Here is a 27,665-nt window from a genome sequence, read left to right as displayed (position 1 = left end):
AGAGACTTTGAAGGTCATAAATTCTCATCGCAAACTCACTGAGGAGCCCCCTGCCCAATACTTTGGAACAATGGTCAGTGAGCTTTCATGTGGATACTCTAGTGGCAATGGGCTCACCCACATCATGGTTAACAGCCATAAATTACCGTAAAGGTTTATGTTCTTGCTTATAGGAAAAGCTCAAGTTTTCACAGGGCATGACCACATAGGCTAATCCAAGTGGCATGCAACCTCAGACCTATTTTGTCACTAGAGTTGCCTGACAGTTGCAGGCGAAAACAGACAGAAACCCAAAGAAAATTTTCCAACTAGATAAAAGTGCCTTAAATCTTTTCTTCTGTCTGCATTTCTACCCCTCAAAAATGGGGATAAGTAAGCTTTGAGTGACTCTAGAAGCCAAAACTCTTAACTTCATCTAATGACTTTTTATGGATAAAAATCCTTAACATACATGTAATGGCTGGGACACATATAAACTAGGAACAAGGCATAGATGTCTTGACTTTGAATCATCTGCTACAAGGCTAATTGAAATCCCCCAGATAAAGAAGGGTGCGTTCTTCAGCTAAGTTGGGGCTGAGGTGGCTGCTCCTGGTTATAAAGTCACCAAATATGGCAACATGTAGGATAAAAGTTGTGGAAGTTTCTCATACTAGAAACTTCCCAATTGCTGCTCCCAGCTAGGTTGGACATTAAAGTTCAACCTCATGAAACTAAAACTACAATTAACGAAAAATAAAATGCAATCCAATTAACATAGTATAGCTGTTTGGATGATTGTCTACATGGACCATGAAAGAAGGGAAGGCAAAAGAAAAGGCTTTTTCAGTGTTTATTCAACAATCTTTGGAGGAAAGACATGCTAGAAACTTTTCTAGGTTCTCCTGTAGTCTGGATGAAATATTCTCAAAAAATCAGCCAAGTCTTTTTGCGCTAATTCCTTGCTTACTCAGCAAGCATCTGACTATTAATTAAATTGGTATTATGGTTTTAAAATGAGTCTTTTATAATTTGCTCACCATTAATCAAACCCCCAGGGTTTATTAAGTCTGAGGGGAGCTGACAAAATTGAATTCTTTAACCTGCAAAGATCCAGAGCCTCAAAATACTGTCATCCCCCTCCCATTCCCTTTAAGACCCAGTTCAAGCACTTAGCCAGCTAGTTCTCCACTCTGGCTAATCAGCTTACTTGAAATAATATTAGTGGGCATTTCAAGGTCAACAAATCGCTGACTGGCAGTTGACATGCACCCTCAGAAAATAAATAAAGAATAAAGAGTTTATGATATTTTAAAAATTAATATTTAAACCTGTCCATTATAAGGGAGAGGGCAGGAAAACCTTAAACTAGGAAGAGGCTTGAGTTATTCATTAACTACCATATATTTTGTAGTAGGAGGAGGAATGTCATCATCAAATTAGTCTTTTTTACCTCAATTAAACATCTAGGCTATAGTCTCGTGGTCAGATTGTGAAGAAAACAGTCTGTGGCTAAGAAAGAACATAAATTTATTCCATAAATGTTTTCCATAATGCTCCTTTTGTTTTCTGGTACTGGGTCATACTATTGCTGATATTCACTCTAGAACACAGCCTTTACAGCAACCACTCAGGCTCGGGCATCCAGTGACCTTTGACCTTAATTCAGCCCTCTTGGCAGATCCCATGCAGCCGTCTAAATAAACATGAAAAAAGCAGACCCCTTATCTTAGTGAGTCTATGTTTAGCCACATAAGCCTTTCTCATCACGAATTGCCTCTCAGGCAGGAAACACTGGACTTTTCTTGTACTTGTCGTTGCCATTTGTTCCACTCAAACATCCTTTGACCAAGAATGCATTCCCACTCTCTTTTATGCTTTTTCCTTCCTACGTCTCAAATGAAACATCGTCAGCTTCTCCTGGGACTCTCTTACTTTCATTTCAGACTATCTACATTTGATTATTAGGTCTCTGCCAAAATTTTCTCTTTTTTTATATTAAAAAAAGTCTCTATCTCTGTAAGTTTATCAATGACTCTACAATCAGATTCAGTATGCTTCTCCCTAAATTCTGAATTGCCTCACTATTCCTCCACATCCTTATCTTATTCAAATTCAAATTTTATTCATGATTTCCAGGTTAATGACAGTTCAGAAGGCAAGAAGTCAAAGTGGCCAAGGGCATGAGGCTTGGAGATCATGATAATGCAGTGAATTACAGAATCAGATATAACCGATGTCAATAAGATGAAGTAGTAGGGTGGAACTAACAGGATGAGATGCATCGGGCATAAACATAGGTTCCCAATTTAGGTTAAAATTCATAAATAAAAAATTAACACAATGAGATATCACCTCATATTTATTAGAATGGCTATCATCAAAAAGAAAAAAAGTGTTGGTGAGGTTGTGGGGAAAAGAGAACCCCAGTGCACTATTGGTAGGAATGTAAATTGGTGCAGCCACTATGGAAAACAGTATGAAGATTTCTTAAAAAATTTTAAAGAGAACTACCTTGTGATTCATCAATCCCACTTCTGGGTATTTTTCCAAAGGAAATTCAAACAAGATACTGAAGAGATATCTTCACTCCCATGTTCATTGCAGCATTATTCATAATGGTCAAGATATGAAAAAAAAATCTACATATTCATCAATGAATGAATGGATAAATAAGAAATATATATATATAATGGAATATTACTCAGCCATGAGAAAGAATGAAATCCTGCTATTTGACAACATGAATGGACCTTGAGAGCATTATGCTAAGTGAAATAAGCCAGATAGAGAAAGATAAATACTGCATGGTATTACTTATGTATGGAATCTGTAAAAAAAAAATAAAATAAATAAACAAACAAAAATCATAGAAACAGAGAATTGAAAAGTGGTCGCCAGGGGCTGGGGAGTGAGAGTAACAGACTTATAGCTATAAGAAGAACCAAGTGTGAGGACCTAATGTAAAACATGGTGACCGTAGTTGATAACTCTGTTATATAATGAAAATTGCCAAGAGAGTAGAACTTAAATATTCTCACACACACAAAAATATAAATATGTGAGGTATCGGATGTGTTAATTAACTAGATGATGGGAATCCTTTCACAATGTATACACATATCAAATCTTACAATTTTATTTGTCAACTATACCTCAATAAAGCTGAAAAAATAAAATAATATTTGCAAATGATAAAAGCACAGAATGATGGATAATATATGGTGATTTTTATATGATTGTGACCAAGTCACAATGGGTAGTGTTATGGCGAAGTGGGGGAGTGAGTTATAGCTACTACAGTTTCAGACGCACTCAGGGTGCCTCATTTGCAGTAGGGTCTCTTTGCCAAGGGAAGTTTCAATGTCGAGTGTGTTGGGCTAACCCCATCCAGAAAATGTGTCCCATTCAGAACATCCCTATGTAGAGAAATATTGACCAATGGGAGTATATGAGGAAGAAGTTTCTAGGTGGTAAGGATTCCAAGAACTGTGTCTGAAGAGGAATCATTTCACATATGTGGAATCTAAAAACAAAAAACAAAACAAAAAATAGAATCAGATACAGAGATACAGAGAACAAGCTGATAGTTATCAGAGGGGACTGATGTGGAGGAATAGGAATTTTAAAAAATTATATGAAGAAAGGATAAATAAATAAATGAGTGCAGAGCCTGTTTGCCTCTGAAATTATCGACCCAGCAAATTTCAGGATTAGGACAACACGGGGTGACTAAAACAAACAAACAAGAAAAGGGTTCGTTCAAAGAAGTAAGAATGTTTCTTTGGCAAAAACAAAATAAGCTGTCATTCACTACTTGATTGGCTATAGGAAGAACATCAGTTGCAAACTCAAATTTCCAAGAAGCCAGGCAGAAACACAGATGAGAGAGACAGGACATGGAAACAAAAAAAATTCAAGCATGATAGTGCCACTAGGAATGTTCCCTGGCCTCAGAGTTGAAAGGCAGATCTACAGAGTTGAAATGTCTGAGAGTGAGAGCACACTGATTATCGTCACGTGTGAATATGGGCCTCGTACTGCCATTTTTTCTCATTTCTCAAGAGAAACCAGAAATTCAAATTTTTATGTAACACATCTCAATTTTTTATTTTAGCAACTAGTTCAAATTTTTTAATGAAATATTCCATGGGCCAAACATATCTATGGACTGGTGTCAGCCCAGAATTGTAAGTTGTAATGTCTATGACCTTTCTAGGTTTCGACAGAATGTAGCACTAAGATGCATTGATGGAAGATTTGCTTGAGATATGACAGAATTTTCAAATGTTTGGAATTCATACAGAAAATAGGCTCTCCGTCCAAGTTCTGAGCAATGGGAAATAGTCAAGAGAATATTGGGTGACAATATATGAGATAAGTCAGAGAAAAGATTTTCTCAGCAGAGATGTTGAACCAAATTATGTTATAATTACAATTTATACCAGAAAAGTGGTTTACAATTTACAAAGAGCTTTTATATCAAATCATATTAAAAGTTATTATAACAGTTCTTTAAGCGGAAAAGTAGGTATTTCTATTTCACAAATGAGTAAGCTGAGTATCTGTGATATTAAATAACTCAAAGAAGGTCATCTGAAAAACTAGGCAGCAAAACTAGGAACTGGATGACTCAGGTCATCTCACTCCAAAATTCAAAACCCTTTCCAGTGCTACTTCAGACTCTAAAGCTATAAGATTCCAGTCCTAGCTATGCTCTGAACTGGATTTGTTCATCTCTTTCCTTCATGATCTCTTGTTGAGTTTATTCCAACCCAAATCTGTCAGCCATAGGAACACTCCTACAACTCTCGGTACTCTAAACTGGACCACCCTTAAAATGAATTTGTCCAAAATTTTTGTCTCTCTTCTCCATGTCTTCTATATATTTGTCTCTAAAAGGACAAAACCTGTCTTAATTAATCCATAAACAAAGCCACATACGCATATGCACAAACACATGTGCATAAGAATTGGTACTTGATCATTGAATCATCAAATGATTATAATTCTTGGACATTTAAGTCAGCCAGGAGGAAGAGAATCTGTTGTCAATTGTGGATTCTAGTTCTCATAGTTGTCTTTCTTTTCTCCCAGAAATTTTGACTCTGACAAAAGCCAGCTGGGTAGCCTGGTTTCTGCATAGTCAGTGCAGGAGAAGCAGTGAAGAATATTTGGTTCTCTGTATTTTAGGCTCATCAGTGACAGTTTGTAATATATCATTATTCTTTGAATTGACATGAACCTTGTCTGGCTAGAACACCAAAATTGTGGAGAAACTGCTGACTAACAAAGCTTACAAATAACTTAGTTTGGCTAAAACATAGACTTTAAAAAATGTAACTACTGCCAAGAGTTTTTCCTTGCTAATTTATGGACATACATCAAATGCAATAATGTCTTCTAATGCACTTTATTTAAGCCTGTGCAGCCAAATATCATTTAATGTGAAACGAATTATTACAACTTGTATCTACCATTTAAACTGAAAGATAAACTGTATAGAAAATGGAAAACATGCATAGAAAAAGGTAAAGAGGAAAAAAATCCCAAGAATGTTGCTATATTTAGCCAGGAGAAAACAAAATATTTTTGTTTTGTTTTGATTGTTTTGTTTTTGGTCATTTAGCTAGTCAAATGACCTGTTAAGAATATTTCATAGCGCTAATGTTCCAACGCTTTAATCCCTCTAGGCAAGGTCCATATTTGTGTGGGTTACTTATTCTCCTTTTGTTGACTAAGTCAATAATCAGAATCAGCAGGTTTGGAGTCGGGTTGGCCAGGATCAGCAGCCTGGCTTGGGAGAAGTGAGTATAAAAACCCCAGGCTTGTCGAAACTATCACAGAGGCCGACTCATTCTTGGCAGGATGGCATCTCATCGTCTCCTCCTCCTCTGCCTGGCTGGACTGGTATTTGTGTCTGAGGCTAGCCCTGAGGTGAGTGCTTGATTCTGTGGAGTCCCTTTTATACATTTCCTATATACACTAGATGAAATAGAAGTGACTTCCTCCAGATTTGCCACAGCTTTTGTTATGAGGGCAAGGGTAGCCAGCATCTATTTTTAAACACCATTGATTCAAACTCCAGAAAGAATGATGTTCTGCAGAGCTCACTGAACTGGCGCTTGGATTCTGGGTGCTCTCTATCGCTCTGGTTCATCGGTGTTGCAATGCCTAGTGCCTCAAATTCCTCAGACAGACGATAAAAATAAAGATAGGATATTCACAAAGCTATTAATATTGAATTTTCAGAAATACATCCTCAAACAAAGTTTATTTCTTCTTAACTAATAAAAATATATTCATTGGTTAATCTTTGAAAGGCTTGGTGGGCAACATTCAAGTCAGACATCTGATTCTTAAGTCCCCTAGAATTAACTAATACTATCAAATGGATCATTATTTTACAATAACGAATAAGAGAATTACTACAGCAACAACTGACTAAAATGCTCTCAGGGAAAAACTACTTGGTTCTATGGCACATTACATCTTTTCAGTAATTCTCCTCAAATGGTGAGGCTTAACAAAGTAACTGTTCTCAGAGGGCCTATTCCCCCACCCTCACCATCCCCCAATTAATTGCACATGCCCCCAGTCCATTGCAGTGTATCTGGAAGCAGAAACCATTCTTGCTTTGGAAACAATTGTGTCTGTGTTACACTGAGTAAGGGAAGCTCATTAACTGTCAATACTTACATTGCTAGAAATGGGATTAGCATATACTCCCTGACTTGTTCCAGACTCCCAACACCATGAAGAATAAATCCTTTCACTCTGACCAATTTTGTTGACTTCTCACTTGTTTTCTCTATGCCCAGGGCACTGGCGAATCCAAGTGTCCTCTGATGATCAAAGTCCTAGATGCTGTCAGAGGCAGTCCTGCTGCCCATGTGGCTGTGGAAGTGTTCAAAAAGGCTGCTGACGAAACCTGGGAGCCATTCGCCTCTGGGTAAGCTGCCCAACAAACCCAGAAGTGGGGCTTCATTATATCTTTCCATTCGCCCACCACCTGTTGGAAAGAGGGGCTCCCATCCATTCACTTAAGAATTTACAAGTAGATTGACAATATAAGTAGAGGTCAAGTGGGTGTCCTCCTCTTGGTTGGCTTAGCTGGGAGTGATGAAGAACCTGGGCAGCATTTAGGGTAGATGATGGGGAAAAGAAGCAGCTGGCACCTCCTCTACTCCAGCAGTGGGTCACAGGTCACTGTAAGAAGGTGATATAAACTATGGATTCCATGCCCATAAAAATACACCTATACACACACATACAAAAATGCATATGTGATTTCAGGAGTTTCACAGATTCCTTTATGCCCTGGCATAATGCTCAAACTGACTTATTTGTCTCTTGGAATTTTAGGAAAGGTATACAATTTGTGTTAATTTGTTAATTAAAGGAAAAGAATTGCGGGGCAGCATTGACAAGGCACCTGTCTGCGGTTTATCAGGATCATCCAGAATCCAGGGCTTTTGTCTAGCAAATACTTAGGGAGCATCTGCTCTACATGGCTGGGGGCTGTCGAACTCAAAAAGAAAGGACACAAAAGAGAAAGACACATATGCACAGCACAGCCACAGGCCAATCTCACCATCACCCAACTGTCAAGTACAAGAATGACTTCTCACCTTCATTGGCACATTGGCAATTACAACATTGGCATATTAGTGAACCTAAACCAACTAACTGAAAGAAAAGAACCCTCAGCAGAAAGCAATACTACTAAGTGTTTCTATCTCTTGGGTTTTAATTGAATCCCAAGAACTACATTATGATTCTTCACCCATCATTGGGAAGATCATTTTCTTTGGTGTGGTTCCAATTGAGTTTGTATTTCTTAATTCATTTATGTTTATAAAAATGCCAAGCACATGTGGAAAGTAGTTAAGAAATATACTAAACAAGAGATAGAATGGATACCATGTGAATCTTAGGACAAGCCAGAAAAAAAGGAAATTAAATATTTTCTTCCTGGAAAAAAGAAAGGTAGAAAGGAATGGTCAGAGTCAATAAAGACAACTTCGCTTTATCTGTCCTAGTTTTTGCAGTCTGATGAAGAGCAGTTTCAAACAAGAGCTATTGAGCTAGTAATTATATGGAAATAGAAGTTGCCTAGTTTTTAAAAACTTAAAAAGGAGTTGCCTGGTATTTGTTATTGGCAAAGAGTAACCAAAGAGATTAAATATATAAACGGTGAAAAAGTCAGATACACGTTTCTCATTGTATTTTGGACTACTCTGTGTGTACAAATGATACCGCCTCTGAAAGATACCCTCACACCACGAGGGAGAGGAGTGAGACCCTGGTGTCATGGGAAACTGCATTCAGAATGGCTTACAGCCGCTTCCAAGACTTGTTATGAAGCTTCACCCAAACACCAACCCTGAACCACAATGACTCCTTTTGAAGTGAAACATTATACCTCTATCTTGTTCTCATAAGAGAAAAAAATCTACAATGAGATTTTGAATCGTCTCTGACAAATTTCCTGTCAGTTAATTTCAGACATTTAATAGAATTTTCCCTATCTTGACCTAGTTGCAAAAGTATGTATTTTCATTCATACACAAATGTTCGTGCATATGTGGGGTGTGTGTGTGTGTGTGTGTGTGTGTGTGTGTGTGGTGTGTAGTGTCACCTTGACATGGCATTTATTCCCTTAATGCCTAACTTAACCTGGACATTTCCACCTTTTAGAAAAACCAGTAAATTTGGAGAGCTCCACGGACTCACAACTAATGATAAATTTGTAGAAGGTATGTACAAAGTGATGTTAGACACCAAATCCTACTGGAAGGCACTTGGCATTTCTCCCTTCCATGAATATGCAGAGGTGAGTTGTTTTTATTTTTATTATTTGTTGTTGTTTTTAATCCCATGAAATGCACAATTTGCACTTTGCATATCATGGAAATGCATACCATCAAATGTCATTAAACTAGGACAGTTTCCCTTTTCCATTTCTACAATCAGAAATCCACAAAACTCTGAAAAGCAAACTTTCTAAGTTTGGTAAAAACTCATTTAATAACATGACCTAAACTTACAGAGATGCTCTTTATAGTGTTCATTCATTGTACTGAATATGAATATTTGTTTGCTGAAGAATTATTAATGTTAGATTAGAATAATTATTAATGTTAGTAGGGTGTTATGTAACAAATGATAGATGTATTATTTTACTTCTCTAAATCTGAAAAATTCTTCATTCCAAAACACATCTAGAACCCAGAGGCTTGCATAAGTGATTTGGGACAATGCATATAGAGATAGTGAATTTGCAATAATAATAGCAACACAATAGATGACATTTATCAAGCATATGTCACATGCCAGACACTGTCATGTTTTCTATATTTAACTTATTTAATCTTTATAAATAACCAATTGGAGTCAGTCTTATTTCTATCCCCATTGTACAGATGAAGAAAATGAGGTTCAGGGAAGTTAAATAACTTGCCACAGGACTAGTAAGGGAAGGAGCAGTAATATATTTACTAACAGGGTTCAGGCCGAACTATGCCTCAGCTGTCTTTCTATGAGAAGCCAAGCTAATAATAATAATGATGATGATGACAACAACAGCAATAATACTACATTTGTAATCCTTGGTGTACACTGCATTCCTCTATTTATGAGGTAGTTATACATGGGCCCAATCTCCTTGCCTCCTTCTTGTCTGTAATTCTTTAAGTCATTTAAAACAGATGGCTGTCATGGAAATAGAATCCAGACATGACGTTCAGAGTTAAAGATCAACTAGTTTTATGAAAAATAGCTCGGCCTGAAAGGGAGTCATTCTCTCTGGCTTAGTCATGGGTGAGACTTTCAATTGACATAAAATGGTTCTTTTAGTAGACAATGTTGCCAGGGAAACCATCGGGCATTATTTGACTTCTGGGGCCCACAAGTCACCAAGGAAGCCCCAGCTACCAAGAAGCATGTCTCTGGCTACTTCTCAGCAAGGCAGCAAGACACGGAACCTGGTCAAGGTCGGATGCAGGGTTTTTATGGTGCCCACCACAAGACACATGGCCCTAGAATTTCAGGTCCTACCCTAGAGAACTGGAGCAGCCTCCCTGTGACCCTTGTCTGCCCTGGATCTCAATCTGATGAGACCACCTGAGAAGATTCTCTGCCGTACTACCCATAACTTATTGATCCTATTTACTAGACATCAGCTTCCTTGTCTGCTCTTCACTCTTTTTGTATTCATTCAATAAACATTTTAAAAATAAAAACCTTCTACATGGCGAGTGCTCTGCTAGATGCTATAGACTCAGAAGTGAAAATACATACATCTCTGCCCTTGGAATGTATTAGGCAGGACCATGAGCCCAACTTGGAGCCTAAATGAATAAGGGGAATGAAAGAGAATAAGTAGTCAAGAATGAGCCCCACTGCTGCACTTTGGTGACCGGTTGGTACCTGAGGGGTTTAGCCATGAATTTCTTTCCTGCCAGCTTCTTCTGATAAGTACCTCCCAGAATGTTGCTATCCTTCAGCATTAGTCAGCTCTTCCTTGGCCAATGGCCTAGGTGACATATTAGGCTTACAGAGAAAATCAGGAATTTCCTTTAGAACTCTTAGTCCTCTTCATTGAATGAGAGAGACTGGGCATAGATTATGCCATTTACAATTTTTAGGAAAAATAAAATGAGGATGGAGCCCAATGTCACTCTAAGAGATAAATCTTCCTGGTTTGATTCCAGAAACTTGGCCTTTTAAGGAATGTTCTTTCTCCTTCAGAGATTCTTAAGTGAATCTCACCTTCTCTTGCCATGACATATTTATGTTTTTGGTGTGGTTCAATTAGATATTTTTTTCTCCTGTCCCCCAAGTAATCAATGTCTTCTTCTTCTATATTTGGAACCAAATGTACTATCCAGGGTGTGTCCACAGTTCAGTTGAGGGTCTGTATACAAAATAAGTAAAATAAAACACCTCCTCACTGTCTTCTATTACTCTCCTGAACCAAAGTTTTCCCTAACTGCCTCAGTCCAAGCACCTAACTATCCCAGCACCTGAATCTCAAAAGCTCTACTAAATTTGCCTGAAGTACCTGACTAACTGAAACAACACTGTGATCGACAATTTGCTCAATTAGAAAGCTTAAATGAGCTCCAACACATGTTGTATATTTCAGAATTCCAGCATGATCTTCCACACTCTGCTTGTATCGTAAATAGAACCCTATCTATAATGCTTTTACTCCATATTTCATTGCTTGTAACATACATAAAATATATGTATAATGTTCATGGTAGAAAATGCAAAGGAATAATAAGAGAAAAATCTCTGAGTTTGGAGACAGGAGCCTTAGCTCTGTCACTGTGTGACTTTGGACCAAACACTCTAAATTCAGAGCTCTCATTTGCTTATCTGTAAAAAGAGAAGAATGTTCCTTCCAGCTCTAACATTCTAGGGCTCTAAGTCTGCAGTGGGATTGACAGTCACCATTCTTAAGACTTCAGGTCATTGAATGCCAGTTTCTACATTCTCCCCTCCTTTTTCTGAAACCAAGAAAACAGACAAAAGCACTTAGGCTTTCTGTGATTTCCCTCAATTAGGCTAGGGCCACCCTAATTTTCAGTGTGATTTCACAAAACAAACAAACAAACAAACAAACAAACAAACAAACAAACAGAGAGACCTGATCACACAGGCATTAGAAAAGAACTCTTGTTTTAATGACTCCAATGGTTAGCTTGCCAGCATATTTTGATTTTTGCCTTTTGTTTTAACTGTTCCAAAAACTAAATATAATAAAAATAATTACTTTACCACTGGACTTCCAGTAGTCTGTCTGTGACTCATGCTTTTGGACTCTGTTAGAAATGGATCCTGTCTGTGTTCTCTCATAGGTGGTGTTCACAGCAAATGACTCTGGCCAGCGTCAGTACACCATCGCTGCTCTGCTCAGCCCCTACTCTTACTCCACCACAGCCCTCGTCAGCGACCCCAAAGCATAAGGGACCCCTCCTTTGGTCAATTTGGAGAAGGAGAAATAGGATTTTATGAAACCAATAGTATTCCATTTTTATTAAAGCAGTGTTTTCACTTTATAAGCTATGTTAGAAACTCAGGCAGAGACAATAAAACATTCCTATTAAAAGCACTTTCCATCTTTTTTTTTTTAATTCCCTTATTGTCCTCCCCAAAAGAGAAAAAGTCTGAATTTTACAGAGAAGCAAAGGAACTCAAAAAGTCTCTAGCTGAACTCCAAGAGATGTTTAAGTTTCTATTGTCTTTCAAGTTAAGCACATACTCAGCATGGTCTGCAGCCATTAAAAACACACATTCTGAACATGGAAAAGCTTTATTTTCCTTTAATCTTAAGTGCAAAGCAAAGGTCAGATTCTAAGGGTCTACTTATTTACTCTGTGCATTCCCTTTAAGTGCTTTACTGATTTCAAGAGTAGCATGGCTCCACCAAGACAAACCTGCAGTGACTCAGGCCCTCTGATCCCATTCAGAGCAACTACGCACCACTTGGCCAGCTAAGGGATGTAATCAGAGAACCCGCACACCCTCAACTCACTTAGACTAATCCAATATTCATATATCGAGAGATAACTATATGCCAAGCACTATTTTAGGTGCTCTGAACATACAGAATAAGATCGAGTGCCTGCATTTAAAGAGCTCACATTCTGTTGGGAAGATAACTATGCCAATGAGATTTGACAGAGGCTTTGGCACAAGGCACAATGAGGGTAGGAAAGGAGTAGCAAACAGCTTGGAGAAGTCAGAGAAGAACTCAGAATAAATGTCACTTAATCTGAATCTTGGTGGCTTATCAGATAGAAAAGAGAGGAGGTGTTCTAGGTAGAGAGACCACAGATTGCAAGGTTAGGCCAAATGAAACAACTTGGTAAACTGAGGGAACAGATAGGGATGCAGAATGTTGAAATGTAGGGAGTATTAAGGTGGGCAAGGGTTGTGCTGCTGTAATGACTTCATATCTCTGTGGCTGAACAAAATCAAAGTTTATTTCTCCTTCGTGCCAAGTTCAATGCAGACATTCTTGGTCTGGTTACTCTCAGGGTGGCTTTCCTCCAAATGGTGACTCGGGGCCCCATTTGACTTACTTTGTGGCTTCAACAGACATCCAATCAGCAAACTGGAGGAAGAGAGAAAATATGGTATTAGCCCCCTCTGTGATGAAATGTCACAGACATGATTTCTACTGACATTTCACTGGCCAGAAATCATTACATGATCCCATTTTAGATGACCTTAGCAATGTGGCTCCTGGCTGGTTGTTTCCCAGAACAACCTAGCATGCTGGAAAAAAACACTAATCTGTGTTGGTCAACAGCCTTCTCTGCCATAGAAAGATTGATAGCGGTAGGAAATGAGGCTGAAGTGAAGGCTTTATAAGCGGCCTGTTAGAGCTGTGAATTTATCTTGTAGACATATATGGATCCATTGATGGGAACCTTGTCATCAGTCATCTCCCGTGTGTCTGAGGCAGAGTAGTTACTTCTTGTACATAATCTCTAACCAGGATTCTCCAGGAAAACCTGAGCTAGACCCAAGGCTCAGGCCTAAACATACATAAACGAAGTTTCCATTTTCCTCCAAATTCAAATCTAAAATCTTGTCATGTTCTAGCTTGCTGTGTGGAGAGAGCAAAACATTTGAAAGGAGTAGAATGTATGTTTGGACTTTTTAACATGTACTGAGCCTTCTCGCAAAAGTATGTGGTAAAATCAATGACTTTGATTAATGAGGTTAGCAAGTCCTTCTTTTATGTATATTGGGTTAATGACTATGAAGTTGTCATTTTTATAAATTAAATGGTCAAATATTGGCAATTTCATAAGATTCAATCTAATATCTACAGTAATTGTATTGGTCTCTGACCTGTCTGTTTATAAAATGCCACATTTCCATTTGGCTTCTGTAAAATAGCTATGGATTTTTATTACCCACGTAATTTGAAAATATGAATCTTTCATATATATGTATATATATATGTGTGTATGTGTATGTGTATGTATATATATGAATTGAATTTAACTTTCCTGCCCCCACTTCCTCTTGCTATCAACAAACTTAATCTTATCCATTGAAATCAACTCAGTTTAACTTCCTATTTAATACTCAGCCCTCTCCTTTCTTTCTGAGTTTCATCTGCCCCCTGGAAGCTATGTAGCATCTTGGCATAAATTGGAAGATGTAGTCTGGTCCTTGATTGTCCTATGTCCATGCTGTTTCTACTGAAATGATCGTTTTCTCCTTCGTTCTTTGTTGTTATGTGTTAATATCTTGGCTTATACCCTTTCATGACCATGGTTATGGGTTGAATTCTGTCCCCTAAAAAGATGTGTTGAAGTCCTAACACCCAGTACCTGTGAATGTGACATTATGTGGAAATAGTCTTTGCAGATGTAATTAGTAAAAATGAAGTCATTAGGGTGGGTTCTAATCCAATATAGTAGCTTATAGGTTCTCAATTAATTTAGACAGTGAGGAACTGCTCACCCAAAGATTTGACATAGTGATGAATGCTAACAAGAAAATCCTGCCAATAAACCACAAATGCAAAGTTATGTGGTTCTAACATATCAAACTGGTGGCCTCCAGTCAGCCCTACTCTCTTTGCCTGAGATAAGTATATTAATTCCATTCACGGCCTCTCCTACTAGTCAAAAACCATAGGCATCTCTTACTTCCCTAAAGCTAGAGAGATCTTCATCATGTTTTATCAATTTCCCAATGAACTCAGGAATAAGGGTGTGCAAAGATTTCACCTGGTGATGGATAAATTTGGGGAGTGGGACAGTGATGATTAATTTTATGTATCAATTTGGCTAGGCTATGGTATCCAAGTCTTCGTCAAACACCAGTCTCGATGTTGCTGTGAAGGTATTTTTAGACGTGACTATATTTTGCCCAGCTTTATTGGAATATAATTGACATTGTGTACATGTAAGATATAAAACATGATGACTTGAGTACATATATATTGTGAAAAGATGACCACAATAAGGTTAGTTAACACATCATCATATCACATGGTTACTTTTTTCCCCCGTATGGTTTTAGATATAAATGTAGAAAAGAAATGGAATGTTCTCTTTGTACATACCTCTAACTATATTTTTATCTCTCTAGCCTTCCTCTCCTCTCCCTCCTCAAGGCCCTGTGTTGTGCTTTGGAAGACTAGGAAGAAGTGGTTGGGATTGATGCTGCCAGAGGACAAGAGGGAAGGTATCAGAGAAAATGAAAAATTGGGGTCATATAAATTTCCATGGTAGGAAGAGGAGGCATGGAAATGAGTGTAGTATGGTTGGTATTGCCAGAGGACACAGATCAGAGCAAGGCCAGCCTGATGGACAGCGAACAGCTCATGCGGCAATTTCATAACCTTTAGAAAGTGGAATCAGAAAGAAAGAGCCCTGGAACCTGGGAAAACACACAGAGTATTGTAGTTGCAGCATTGTAGGCTGGTGATGAGGGGTCTGCCTAATCTCCAAAAGAGGAATCCACAAATGGTTAAAATAAAATAAAATAAAATAAAATAAATAAACAGAATTCGACCAAAAAAGTGGAGAGAATAATATCAATACTCTCCAGCTAAAATCTACCAGGAACCCGTCTATGTCGTTGAACAGGTTGGATTTGTTACTCATTCCAGCCAGAGAAAACATACAACACTCTCACTAACAGAATGTTAGCAAGAATCTATTGTAGGATTTGGGCTTTGGTTGGGTGATTTGGGGGAGAGCCTAGGAAGTGGGACTTCAGTTAGATTAGATGATACCAGAAAGTGGGGGCAAATCTATGAACGCGTGAGTGTCTCAATGGTTTATCTGTAGAGAGGGTGAACCAGAGCAGAGACAAAGCTATAATTGGCAAAGTAGAGCAGTTACTCTTTTTAATGAGAGAATGGGTTTGGTATTTTTTGGGTTTCACTGTGATTTTGTTTTTGTTGTACTTTGTTGTGGGCTTAGAGCAACCTTGCTTGATGTTGATATTCTGAGAGACTGTCATGTCCAATATAACAACACGGCCCAGAGAAGCTTGTACAACACTTAGGCCACTTACCAGACGTCGGGAGCTGCTTCCTCACCCCTTTCCTTCAGCGTCTATAGAGGCATGTAGAACAGAAATCAGCAGATAGCAGTGATAGCATTGTGTGGGAAGGGAGAAAATTGGAGGAGGCCGTGAAAACTCAGGCATCCATTTTAGATAGCAAATTGAATGAACGAACCAGTGATTGAGCTCAGGAATATGAGCTGAAGAGCAAATTTTAGTCAGAGATGGTGAGTTCAGTTTTAGCCATGCTGAGCTTGAAGTAATCAAACCAGTTTTCAGTCTCATACCTTGGAAGTTGTCATTGTGTGTACACATACAGACAGAAAACAAAACTCACTAATACTAAAATATCTCCTGAAACATTTGGATAGCACTTGTCAAACAATGAAATTAAGGACATTTTTGCCTTAAACTGTATATTCTGTCCACAGAGGCAGCACTTCCTAGGAATTTTTATTTCTCATCCAAACCCTCAGCTTTACAGCCAATTCCTTCCTTTTACTTCACAGTTCATAGAACACACTCCTCCCCTAGCAGCACTACTTCTTACTGCCTTTCAAAATGGAAATAAGCTCAGAATCAATTCCATCTTCCTGGTTGCCCATTCTCTGTGGGTTAGAACTGCCCTCGTTAATTTAAAGCCAAGGCAGATGGTAGTTCATCTTTGGCAATCAATGCAAATGCTGAAGGTCTGTTCCGGAACCACTGTCAACTAGCATGGAGAGAGGGGTTACGTGCAGCCTGGGTAAATAAGCACTTGAGATGTGGAGCATTCCTACAGGCTCAGCAGTCATCCACCCGCTGTCGCTGCCACTAATATCACTTCCCAGGAAGCTGAGGGTTTTGAAACTGGGTATAAAGCATGGTATGAAAATGCAATGGTGGGCTCAGAGAGAGAACGCTGAAGCTTGCATGAGAGCCCTAGGCAGCTGCCTAGATGAAGACTCATGCTGAGCTGAATAAACTCTCTCAACAGCCTTCCCCGGGAAAACATACTTGGAAATATACTGGAATAGATTACAAGTATCTGGAGGACAGTGCCTAGCACACAGTGAGTGCTCAATAAATATTCACTTAAAGGATGAATAAAAGGCTTGGCTTTAGGTAAGTAAATAGTTCCCATCTGAGCCCTTACCAGGGTAGTATTTTCCTCGCATACAGATATGTGAGAAATGGCCCCATGACCTACCAATATACAAGAAATGGGCCAGTTTGTAGGGAACCATTGAAAGCCCACCAGCTCCCGGAAGTAACCTAGCTCACATATTGAGTGCCAGCTTCTGCATCCTTGGATTGTTTCAAGAACTTTGTCACTGAGAATGTTTAAAAATAAAAACAGTCTATTTAAAATGTTCTTCTGCCTAGGGCCAGGGCCAAAAGAACAAAAGAGTCCCTTCATTCAAAATTACAAGTAAAGCCTACTGAGTGGGTTTTGTCCAGCATCTACAAAGGCACAGACCCGCTGCTGTTCCAGGCCTTCACATGGAGAAACAGCATGGGAAGGAACCCTGTCTGGGACTGGGCACTGCGGGGAGGTCAAGACCCAATGCAGGGAGTAGGGGTCCCACATGGGAAGTTGGGGCATTGCCAGGAGTCAAGACCCTTCCTGCATGGGGTTTCTAGAGCAAACGCACAGTAAAATCTATGTGTGCTCGATAACGAATATTCTAGCTACATTGCCAGCATCCCTTCCATTCATTCCTCTTCCGTTGAGTAGCAATGGAAACGCTCTTGCCCTGAGCTCCAGGAGGAGGTGACTGAGGAGCCCGCTGGTCTAAAACAATCAGTATCTCATCATCTTTGCGAGGGTGTTTAGTTTAGGGGTATTTGGGGGACGTAAAATGGCCCCATCAGAGGGAAACCCAGGACTTCTCTTTCATGGTGAGATAAAAATGTGCTGCCTCCCAAAGAATACCACCATTACATTGAGTCACTCAAATAATCCAAGATAATTGCTCCATCTCAAGATTCTTAATTTAATCACATCTGTCATTCCTTGCACAGGTTCTGGAAATTAGCACATGGACATCTTTCAAGGCGAAGGGATTATTCAATCAGCATACGTGTAGTGATTTATTTGACACACATTTATTGAGCACCTATGCTGTACCAGGTGCTAGAGCTATAAGAATGAATTAAAACACAGTTTGTTTTCAGGGAAATGTTTTTAGCATTTGAGACAGATGAGAGAGAGAAAGAGAGAGAGAGAAGAAAGAAGAGAAACAGGAAAGGAGAGAAAGAAAGAAGGAAGAGAAGGAACGAGAGAAGAAAAGAAAGGATTGCCAAAAAATATATGAAATGCTATGGTAGTATAACAACGACAACAGCAAAAAAAGTGTTCTGATTCCTGGAGGCATGGAGGTCTCACAGAAGAGGGGACAACTGAGCTTTCCTTTAGAAGCTTTGTAGGAGGCATCAGGCAAATAAGTAGGAAAAAGCCATTCTGGAGACGAAACTGAATTACAAAGGGACAAAGATTCAGAAAAAGGCAAGCAATTTGATTTAGTTCGGGACTAGGATACCTCATATTGAATGACTGAAAATTGAAGTGTTATGCTAAGAAGTTAAAGAACCTATGGTTAATGGGGAAGCTAGTGATGGTAAAGAAGGGTCATGATCTGGTCTGATCAATATTTTCTAAAGCTCAGTCTTGTGGTAGACTGAGTGAGGGGAACATAAAATCTGTTACAATTGTCCAGGGGAGGAGTGGGAAATTCCATTTATAGTTCTGTTTTAATTGATATCTAATAAAAGTAAATAGAAAGGAAAGAAAATGAATAGATGGCTTTAAAGTTCCCTTCCTGATCTAAATTTCTGTGGTTTCATGATGTTTTTTCAATTTGTTCTCCCAATAGGTAATTATAATACTTTAGACTCTAGGTCTAGAGTGAAAAATTACATTTACTCCCAGGAAATGACTTTTAAAAGAAGTATTCAGATAAGTAGCTACTAAAAAAATGTTATTTAAAAATTGCTCAATTATTTCTTCCAATGTATACTAATAAGCCTTTGGATAGCTTTTATTTCCTTACAAAAGCACACTCTGAAAGCAATGCCACATTTTTTCAAAATTCAGAAGCAGCAAAAATCGCTCTTAGACTGCAGCCTTACATCAACCAATGTTTGTTTAGTTTTATTTTAACTTTAACCAATTGTCGAACTTCTTCGAGATTAAAGTCTTGAGTCAGGAATTTGTTTCTAGAAAAATTTTTATAAGGCCTGTAAATTTCTGGGTTTATATAATTTCTCATCTACTGCTCCTTATTCCACTTCCTTGGGCCTTCAAATTTTCTTTAATCACCTCCATTTCCTGGTTCATCCTGAATGGACAACGATACCTAGCATTTAGCTTTTTCTCTTTTGCCATTGAACCTCTTTCTTGTGGCTTCTCGATTGATCCTACGTTCACTCTTTTAGGATAGCTGTGAAGACCAATAATGAGGTATTATGTGGAAAGAGCTCAGAATGCGCTTGGTCCATCTCGGGCATGTAATATGTGAAATATCTTTATCTAGGTGAAACTCTTTATGAACTGACCATGTTATCCTACAAAATATTCAAAAATTAGGATAACTGATTAAATAGTCTATCATTAGTCTCCAGTAACTTTTTCCCTGAAGCGATAACAATTTATGACTCAACAAGGGGAGGGCAAGAGGCGTGGACCAAGGCAAACTCCACAGGTTCTATCGGAGCCTTGCCAGGGCTTGAGAATTGGAATTTCTACTAAGTTCCCTGTAGGTCCTGCCACTACTAGCCCAACACACTTTGAGAGCCATGGCCTCAAATAATCAGGCATGGACTCAGGTCTACGTCTGTTTGAAAAGCCTCATGAGTTTGCACCAGCTGCAAGGCCACACGAACGATTTAGGTTGTGTCTACTGCCATGTTTTGTGATCTTAGCTGCATTTTAAATGTTTGGAATTGTTTGGAAGAATACCCATGCCCGGGCCCCAACCCAGACCAATTACATCAGTTCTCTGGAGGTGATGCCCATGTGGGATTATAGTTTAAAAAGCTCCTCCAAGTGATGCTGTCAGTCAGCATTAAGACCCAGTGGCTGAAAGTATCATCCATGGAAACAGTTCCCTAACCCTGGCCAGCCCTGAATGAGATTCGCAGGACTTCCTAGTCAGGGAGGGATGAGGACCATATTACTAGAAAATTGTTCCAGAATACCTATAGCTCCTTCAATCTAACTCCAATTGAAACTGTATCCCCTGAGATTCTACATTCTATTGCCCTAGAAAAAAGCAATTTACAAAAGAGAATTCATACTCTAAGGGCTATAAATGAAAAAATGTTCATTTAACAAATACTTGTTGAACTCCTGTTAAGTTGCCAACAAAGATGAGAAAGAAATGGTCCTTGTCCTCAAAAACATCTCACCCCAGGAGGGCTATTTTCATGTACATTTGAACACACTTGATTATGAATAGTTTGTAACTGTGATCGACATAATCAAAATTGATTTTAATGAGGTCAAAAACCTTTCTGAAAGAGAAATGGAGTGCCTCAACTAGGGGTCATTTGATTTAAGAAACATAAACGCAGTCCAGCTAACTTGAATGATGAGGGATTCTTTTAAGGATTTATACAAATCTCACAGAACACACAGACACACCTGGGCCTCACCAGATACTGGGGCTGGAAAAACATCAGGAATCAAAGTGATTATATTTTTCTGTCTCCTGGCTGCAAGATTCATAATGCGAGTCTCCTTCCTTCTCTCTGCAGACCAGCTTCTCTGCTCACTTAACCACAAGGAAGGAAATTTAGGCTGTGCTCCCTCCATCCCCATCCCCAAATCAACTGCCTCAGTCCCTGAGCGCCTTCAAATGCTGAGAATCTGGTCGGCTTTCCTTGCCCGCTGCAACCCCTTACCTTGCCAGGAAAGCTAGGGTGCGTGGAGCTCATCTTCCAACAAGGCAGCTAAGGCAGGGTCACTGGGGAGGGACCACGGGCTGAGCTGCCAGACCTACTGATATGGCCACTGGAGGGGAGTTATCACCTTCCTCACATTAATGATACAAAGTAAACTGTGTACAGAGGAAAATGCACAGTGAAAATAGGAAGAAAGAGCCAGGAAAACAAGCAAACATGCCATTTGTGACATTTCTATAATGTAGCAAGGACAGTGATCAAATAGGAATCGTTTTCTTTCTACTTGCTAAAGTTCATCATTAGTTAAAAACAAGATCCCTAAACATTTGCTGTTTTATCCAAATAACTCTTAAAATTTGTTTCTGTTTAAAATTGATTTTAGAGTTTGCTTTTAAAATTTATTTCTTGATTATATAAAAACATTGACATGGTTCCTGTTCCTCACTATAGAAAATCATACTTAAAGAGTCTCACTGTCAGCCTTGTGCCCTCCACCCCACTGCCTCCCTCCCCACAGACCACCATTTGTGTTAGTTTCTGGTTTGTCTTGCCAGTCACTCTCGTGAAAAAGAAGCAAATACATACATACATTTTTATTTTCCTTCCAAAAGTCATCACTTTATGGTGTGCGAAGCTTATTTTTCCCCACAGGGCACCATTAGCCTGGAAACCTGTACATATCAGAACATAAAATTTATGGCCATTTTTTTCGGATGCAGACAGAGTGCTCCAGGGTGTGAGTGACCAGAGCCTATTCAACTAGCTCCCTCTAGATAGATGCTCAAGCACTTCCAAACTTTTGCTATTCTAAATAACACCTCCATGAATAAACGTGCACATATGTGGTTTAATATCTACAGAGATGTGTCTTTAGGATAGATTCTGAGAGATTCCTGAGACAAAACGTAAATGCTTTAGTAATTTTGTTGGATGTTGCTCAATCCCCCACAGGGGTTTTGATATTTTGCATCCTGTGTAAGAGCTTCTGGTTCTCTACAGCCTCACCAGTAGTGTTGGTGAAACTTCAATTTTTGCTAATCTGATCAGTCAGAATCGGTATTTCGATGTAATTTTACTCTGCATCTCTTATTGTGAGTAGGGTCAATCATCTTTCATATACAGCTCCTTGCATCTTTTTTACTTAAATGTTTTAGTTTGAGGTAACTGTAGACTCACATGCAGTTGTGAGAAATAATACAGAGATCCCTGTACCCTTTCCCCCAACTTCACATGGTAATATCCCACAAAGTTATAGTGCAATGTCACAACCACCATATAGACATCCATACAGTCCAGATACAGCACAGTTCCTTACCTTTCTTTTTATGTGCCATTTTTACATGAGTTGGACAACATGAGGTAAACATACTCCACTTTTTTTCTCTTACTAATGAGCAAAAAAGAACCAACCAACCAACCAACCAATCAGAAGACTCTGAAAGGGGGAGTAAAGGTGAACTGCCTAAGGAGATCAAGACTCTCAAGGAACAACCCAGCTGTGAGTTCCAGGAATGTTTTTCTTGCCTCTTCATTATCCTAGCCTGGGTGCTGAGACATCTGTAACACAGAAATGCCAACAAGAGCAGATCAAAAGAAAAAGAATAGCCTCCTCGCACTCCCCACCCACCTCATCAGATAAAAGCATGCTCTCTGTATCCCAAGAACCGAGAAAAGCACAAGCCAGCAGGCAGGCAACTTTTAAATATAGCTCTTTTCCCCAAAAGGGAACTCCAAAAGAAAAGAAGCCTGTCTCCCCTCCTCACCTCCTTCACCTCCTCCACCCCCTCCACTGCGACAAAGCTGTGCCCTCTACCACAGAGCCTAGAGATGGGGAGGAACTCTGTGTGAATTCCCCTTATGTGACTTGTCCGAAACTTTTGCTCATTTTTCCACTGGGTCTCCAAGTAGATTATAAACTATTTGGAGGAAAACAGGGGTGGCCCCTTGAGAAATCCTTGGCAAGCATCTTCCTTATTTGGCTATAGCCTACCTGGGAAGAAACATGCCTGAGATACAGTAGGTGCTTAATAAATGCCCGAAAATATTGGGGTTGGAGAGACTGGAGACCAGGATGCTAGAAGTTCCTAGACAGGTTAAAAGACTACATAATCACCCAATGCAAAACGACATTTATACAAGAGTATAATGAAGGGGAAGTCTGGTTTCCATAGTGACCTTGTTCTGCCTGAACAAAAGTACTCACAGGATTTCAAAAACACTGCAGGAAGACTAACAACCACCATGATTTCCCCCGATTCTAACCACAGTGGTGGTAAAAGAAAAGAAAAAATTAGAGGGAAGAGCATGTGAAGGAAGGGAAGAAGCAGGGGAGGGCTGTGTAAAAGGAAGTCAGAATAACTCTTGGAGATGAGCTAGATATATATTTTTAAACTATCTCAGATGGAAATAATGTTCTAGAGGTAAATTAACACCTTCTCTTTACTAAGTCAAACAGATGTTTTCAGCATTTTTTCTCAAACTATTAGTGTTTTGTGACATTTATTTCATAGAGTGACTTTCACTTTCCATGTTTGACTTTTTTTATTTAATAAAAATCTCAGCAGTGAATTCTTCGCTATTGCTTTTTTCTTTTATATATAAACTGATCTATAATTTTCTAAAGCTTAGTAAATATTTAAAAAAATTTTAAATATGTTGAGTAAAAAAAGATGAGCCTGGCTCTCTGTTAGGTTGTATTTATAGGCGGGTCAAAACCTATCTTAATGGTGGCCCTTAACAGTCATATTAAGGCACTGAACCTTACTTAACATGGTACAGTAAGTAGGTATGGCATATATGTATTAATGAAACAGTAATTTAGAATGCAGTGCACAGTCCTCTCCTACAAGGTGGCAAACAGTGTTCCCTTGACAGAAACATTGACTCATTGAGCACTGTGCTAGCTTGGAGAACAAAATTGAATGGTACACATCACTGCTCTCAAATGGCTAATAGTCTTTGGGAGAAAAAATAAAGTACAAACAAATGACTAGTGGAAGACATGCTCTAACAGGGTTCACATACTGTGGGGAAGGAGTGCAAGAGAATGAATGGCAAATTTTTTTTGAGTTGGCCAGAGGCTTCCGGAAGAGCTTATTGAATCTTAAGAGATATGTAACAGATCCTCTGGTGGATGAGGACGGAAAAGATGGTGTGCAAAGGGGCATGATGCTGGCCCTTGGGAGAATTCACAGGTGGCTCGGGAATTAAAAGGGTACAATGAAGGGTGAGGTGTTGGTCTTGGAGAGGCAAGTGGAAGTCAGGTCATTAAGGACTTAGTATGAGAAACAGAAATGCTTGACCTTCATCCTGTAGGCAATGGGGAAGCACTGAAAGATTTAAAGCATCGTAGTATTTCGAAAGACACAATTTCCTTGGCAAGATGGCAGATGGAGTCAAAGAAGATAACAGATCTTTGTAGTAAGAAAACACTAGGGAGGATCTGGGTAGTTGTGGAAACAAAAGACCAGCTGGACTAGAAAAGGCTTGAGAGGTGTAGTTAATGTTGACTGCGAAGAAAGGGGGAGGATGACACGCAGATTTGTTCTTGTGTTACTGAGTGGGTGGTAAAGCAAGAGAAAGACAAGGTTTTGAAGTGGCATATGATAAACTCAGCTTAGGACATTCCAAGTTTTAAGTTTCTGTGACTGAGCAGGTGACCAATAAGTGGATCAGTAAATTAGAATTCTGAACTGGAGATACCACGTAGGGTAACTACATACACCTACGGGGGCATGTAGTTAAAACCTTGTAAGTTCAAGAGATCATCTTCCTACATGTGGCTATTTTATTTAAAATTTAACAAAATTCAAAATTCAGTTCCTTACTTGCCCTATTCACATTTCAAATGCTTAACAGCCACATGTAGACCGTGACTACCATGTCGGATAGCATAGTCATAGAACATTTTCATCATCACAGAACATTTTCCTGGACAGTGCTAGAAAGTGGTCCTAGAAAGTAAGTTACTGATCAGAAAAGAGGAGAAAGGGGAAAAACGAAAGGCAGAGGAAGAGTCTTCTTAAAAAATTGAGGATAGGTGAAAAAGTCAAACCCAAAAGCCAAGGCAGGAGATAAAAAGCAAATGATCGGGTCCATGTGGACATTTAACTTTTCAGCTGTAATACTGAGAGGAGGTACAAATGACTGAATGCCCTCCATGAACTAAATGCTTTCCACATCATCTACCTAAGATTGCAAAACTCTTTGAGAAAATACACCTGAGTTTCATTCGCTACACTTCTTTTCATGGCTATGACTGTTACATTTTAATTGTGCACTTTTGCTTGTTTTACTGTTTACATATATCATCACATATTTAGGGTAATCACTGACTTGATTTCCCAGTAGAATTAAAGAATGTATCATTCTTCATGATCCAAGACAATTTGCATAAGAGAATAGCATCTTACTCTAAACCTGAAAACTGACTTAATCTGAGCCAAGTTTTTGCATTGTGTCAGCCTCTTGTTAGGATTAGCTTATTTAACCATTTCAACAATCCTCAGATAGTTCCTATCATTCTCAATGGAGAGCTCAAGAAACTGGAGACCAGAGAGGTTTAAAAGTTTGCTAATAATTCACAGCTAATGATAGTGAATCCTTTAATTCAAACTTCTATCAATCTGATTCCCGAGTCTGCTTACACCCAGCACCTGCCACACAGCCCCCCTAAAAATTAACTGCAAAGCTTCAAAGTCCATTGCAGAAGAACTATTCTTCTGAAGTATAATGCTTATAGCTAAGAAATATTGTGTGCCTGAAGAAAAGCTGCTCCTACAAAGCTGCTCCACTGCATTAGTGAAATGTAAAACCAGTGTGTGCAGAGGCCACAACTGAGCACCTCATCTGATAGTACGTGGGTTTTCAGGTGTTTCCACTATGTCAATTTTACATGTAGTGAGTAACGTCCTTGACAGTAGGCAATGTGTGATCCTCCAGAGCACAGACTTCAACTGATGGAATTGGGAAGGCAAAATTAGCAATGGAATTCAGGTCTACCACAATATGTTATAAAGATGTGTTGAGAAAGATACAAGTTTTATTTTTCAGCCCATATATTTTTTTTAATTGCAGTATAGTTTTGAGTGATATAGCACTATCTTTTCTGAAATCACTTAAATTAAGAGCAATACATTACATTCTCCCTAAAAACAGTCTTCTCTATAAGTAAAACAATTTTGGTCCAGAATATCTTCACAACCTTAAACCTATGTGTGTAAATACGGCACAATTATATATATATATAACCATCAAATGAGTTGGCATGTTTCATCAGAGGACACATTTAATACCATACGTAAATAGAAACCTAGGAAAGGTAAAGCTGACTTTGCATAATTTAAATGAACAAATGTTTATGATTTAATGATTGGCTTTATTTGTGATATATAGTGACAATAGCCCAGGAGCTCATACTATGCAGAAAAATTAATAATATTTAGAATTCATTATACAAATAAATTAATAAAAGTAACGCTCTCATAATCTAGCCCCAATATAAATCTAGTCCCTAAGAATTTTTGAGATTTGACTGTCTTACATCTTCAATACTACTTGATACCTAAAAAACAAAAAGGGACTTGACCAGTTTAGTTTACTTAAGTTGTGCTGGAGAAAAAAAAAAAGTTATGCTGAAAATGGCTTATTAAATATTTATCTTGATATAAGAAATTCCTAACTGTATTGAGGACAAATATTTAAATATTACTGTGTCTCTTTTGAGGAAAAAGCTATAAGGTGATCTTTACATTTATTTACCTAAAACTTGCAAAAGTAGATGATGTGATAGTCTTTATGTGATAGTCTAGTGCAACCAAGCTATTCATAAAGATATTCATTTGAAATTTAGAAAAACACACACGACAATGAAAAACCCAGATAACCCAAAAAAAAGTTTCCGAGAGAAAATAATTAACGTCATCACACAAAGTCTTTAGAACATTATATTTCATAAAAGACAATGATAAAAAAGTACAAACATTTTCATGAGAAGCAAAAAAAAAAAATGAAAATACAAGAAATTACTAGCATTTATTTCAGTGCATTTATGTAAAAGCCTTTCTTAAGTACACTTCCTCTTTCTTATAAACACCACTATGGCCATTTGGGTTCTCTCAATTGGCATACTTGCAAATACAAGGCAATAAATCTAGAGTGCTAATATTTGTAAAATACAAAAAAAAATAAATAACAGAGATGAGCAAAGGCCAAATAAAATTATGCAAAATCTGTTTTCACTCATAGGGAGCCTCCAAAAGAGGGAGAATATTGTATTGCATATTTTTCCATTTTTTTAAAAAATGGATATCAATCTTTTGACTGAGAAAGGAGTATAAGCAAGTTTTTAAGATGTAATTTTGTACTTACAGAATATTGCAAACAGGGTTTTCTTATTGAACAACTGTTCACAAAATAGAAACAGAAATTTAAATTTAGATTTTAAAAAATATTCATTAGTTTTGGCAAAGATTTAAATGACTATCACTACTATGGTTTAGACATAATGTTATAGCAAATGTGAACACTTTTCCTTTTTCTACAATCAGGCCCATTAATCACTACTTTCTCTAGTTGAAAAGCACTATATATCTTTCCTAGTACTGCCATGGGGACCTCGTATTAACTCTATGTCCATATATATCTGTTTCTTGACTTTGAGATTAAGAAATACAATGAATAAGCTATCAGAAGATATCTTCATAATTTTAGAACTATTTCAACTTGCTTGACTTGATTTGTTTAGAAATTAA

At 38.4% G+C, this 27,665-nt stretch overlaps 1 protein-coding gene across 2 annotated transcripts; it reads left to right on the top strand.

Moving 5' to 3' along the window:
- The first annotated feature begins 5,812 nt into the window (after window positions 1–5,812).
- TTR (transthyretin) lies at window positions 5,813–12,092 on the top strand. 2 transcript variants are annotated; one of them, XM_006920003.3, is made up of 4 exons: window positions 5,813–5,916; window positions 6,801–6,931; window positions 8,680–8,815; window positions 11,847–12,092. In XM_006920003.3, the coding sequence occupies exons 1-4, from the start codon at window positions 5,848–5,850 to the stop codon at window positions 11,952–11,954; spliced, it is 444 nt and encodes a 147-aa protein (XP_006920065.1). In that variant the 5' UTR covers window positions 5,813–5,847; the 3' UTR covers window positions 11,955–12,092. The 2 variants fall into 2 exon arrangements, with proteins under 2 accessions (XP_006920065.1, XP_024894443.1); XM_025038675.1 differs by lacking the exon at window positions 11,847–12,092 and adding an exon at window positions 9,841–10,183.
- The last annotated feature ends 15,573 nt before the right edge of the window (window positions 12,093–27,665 follow it).

This window comes from Pteropus alecto, unplaced genomic scaffold (assembly GCF_000325575.1).
Source record: "Pteropus alecto unplaced genomic scaffold, ASM32557v1 scaffold146, whole genome shotgun sequence".
NCBI classification, from domain to species: Eukaryota; Metazoa; Chordata; class Mammalia; order Chiroptera; family Pteropodidae; genus Pteropus; species Pteropus alecto.
Note: the sequence above shows the minus strand (reverse complement) of the source record. Positions and strands in the feature narration are given on the sequence as shown.

Bases quoted from the DNA above. Each gene is read 5' to 3' on its own strand.
- TTR (XM_006920003.3), top strand. From the start codon at position 5,848: ATGGCATCTCATCGTCTCCTCCTCCTCTGCCTGGCTGGACTGGTATTT. The intron at 6,932-8,679 runs GTAAGCTGCCCA...TCCACCTTTTAG, and splicing joins TGGGAGCCATTCGCCTCTGG to AAAAACCAGTAAATTTGGAG. The intron at 8,816-11,846 runs GTGAGTTGTTTT...GTTCTCTCATAG, and splicing joins CCTTCCATGAATATGCAGAG to GTGGTGTTCACAGCAAATGA.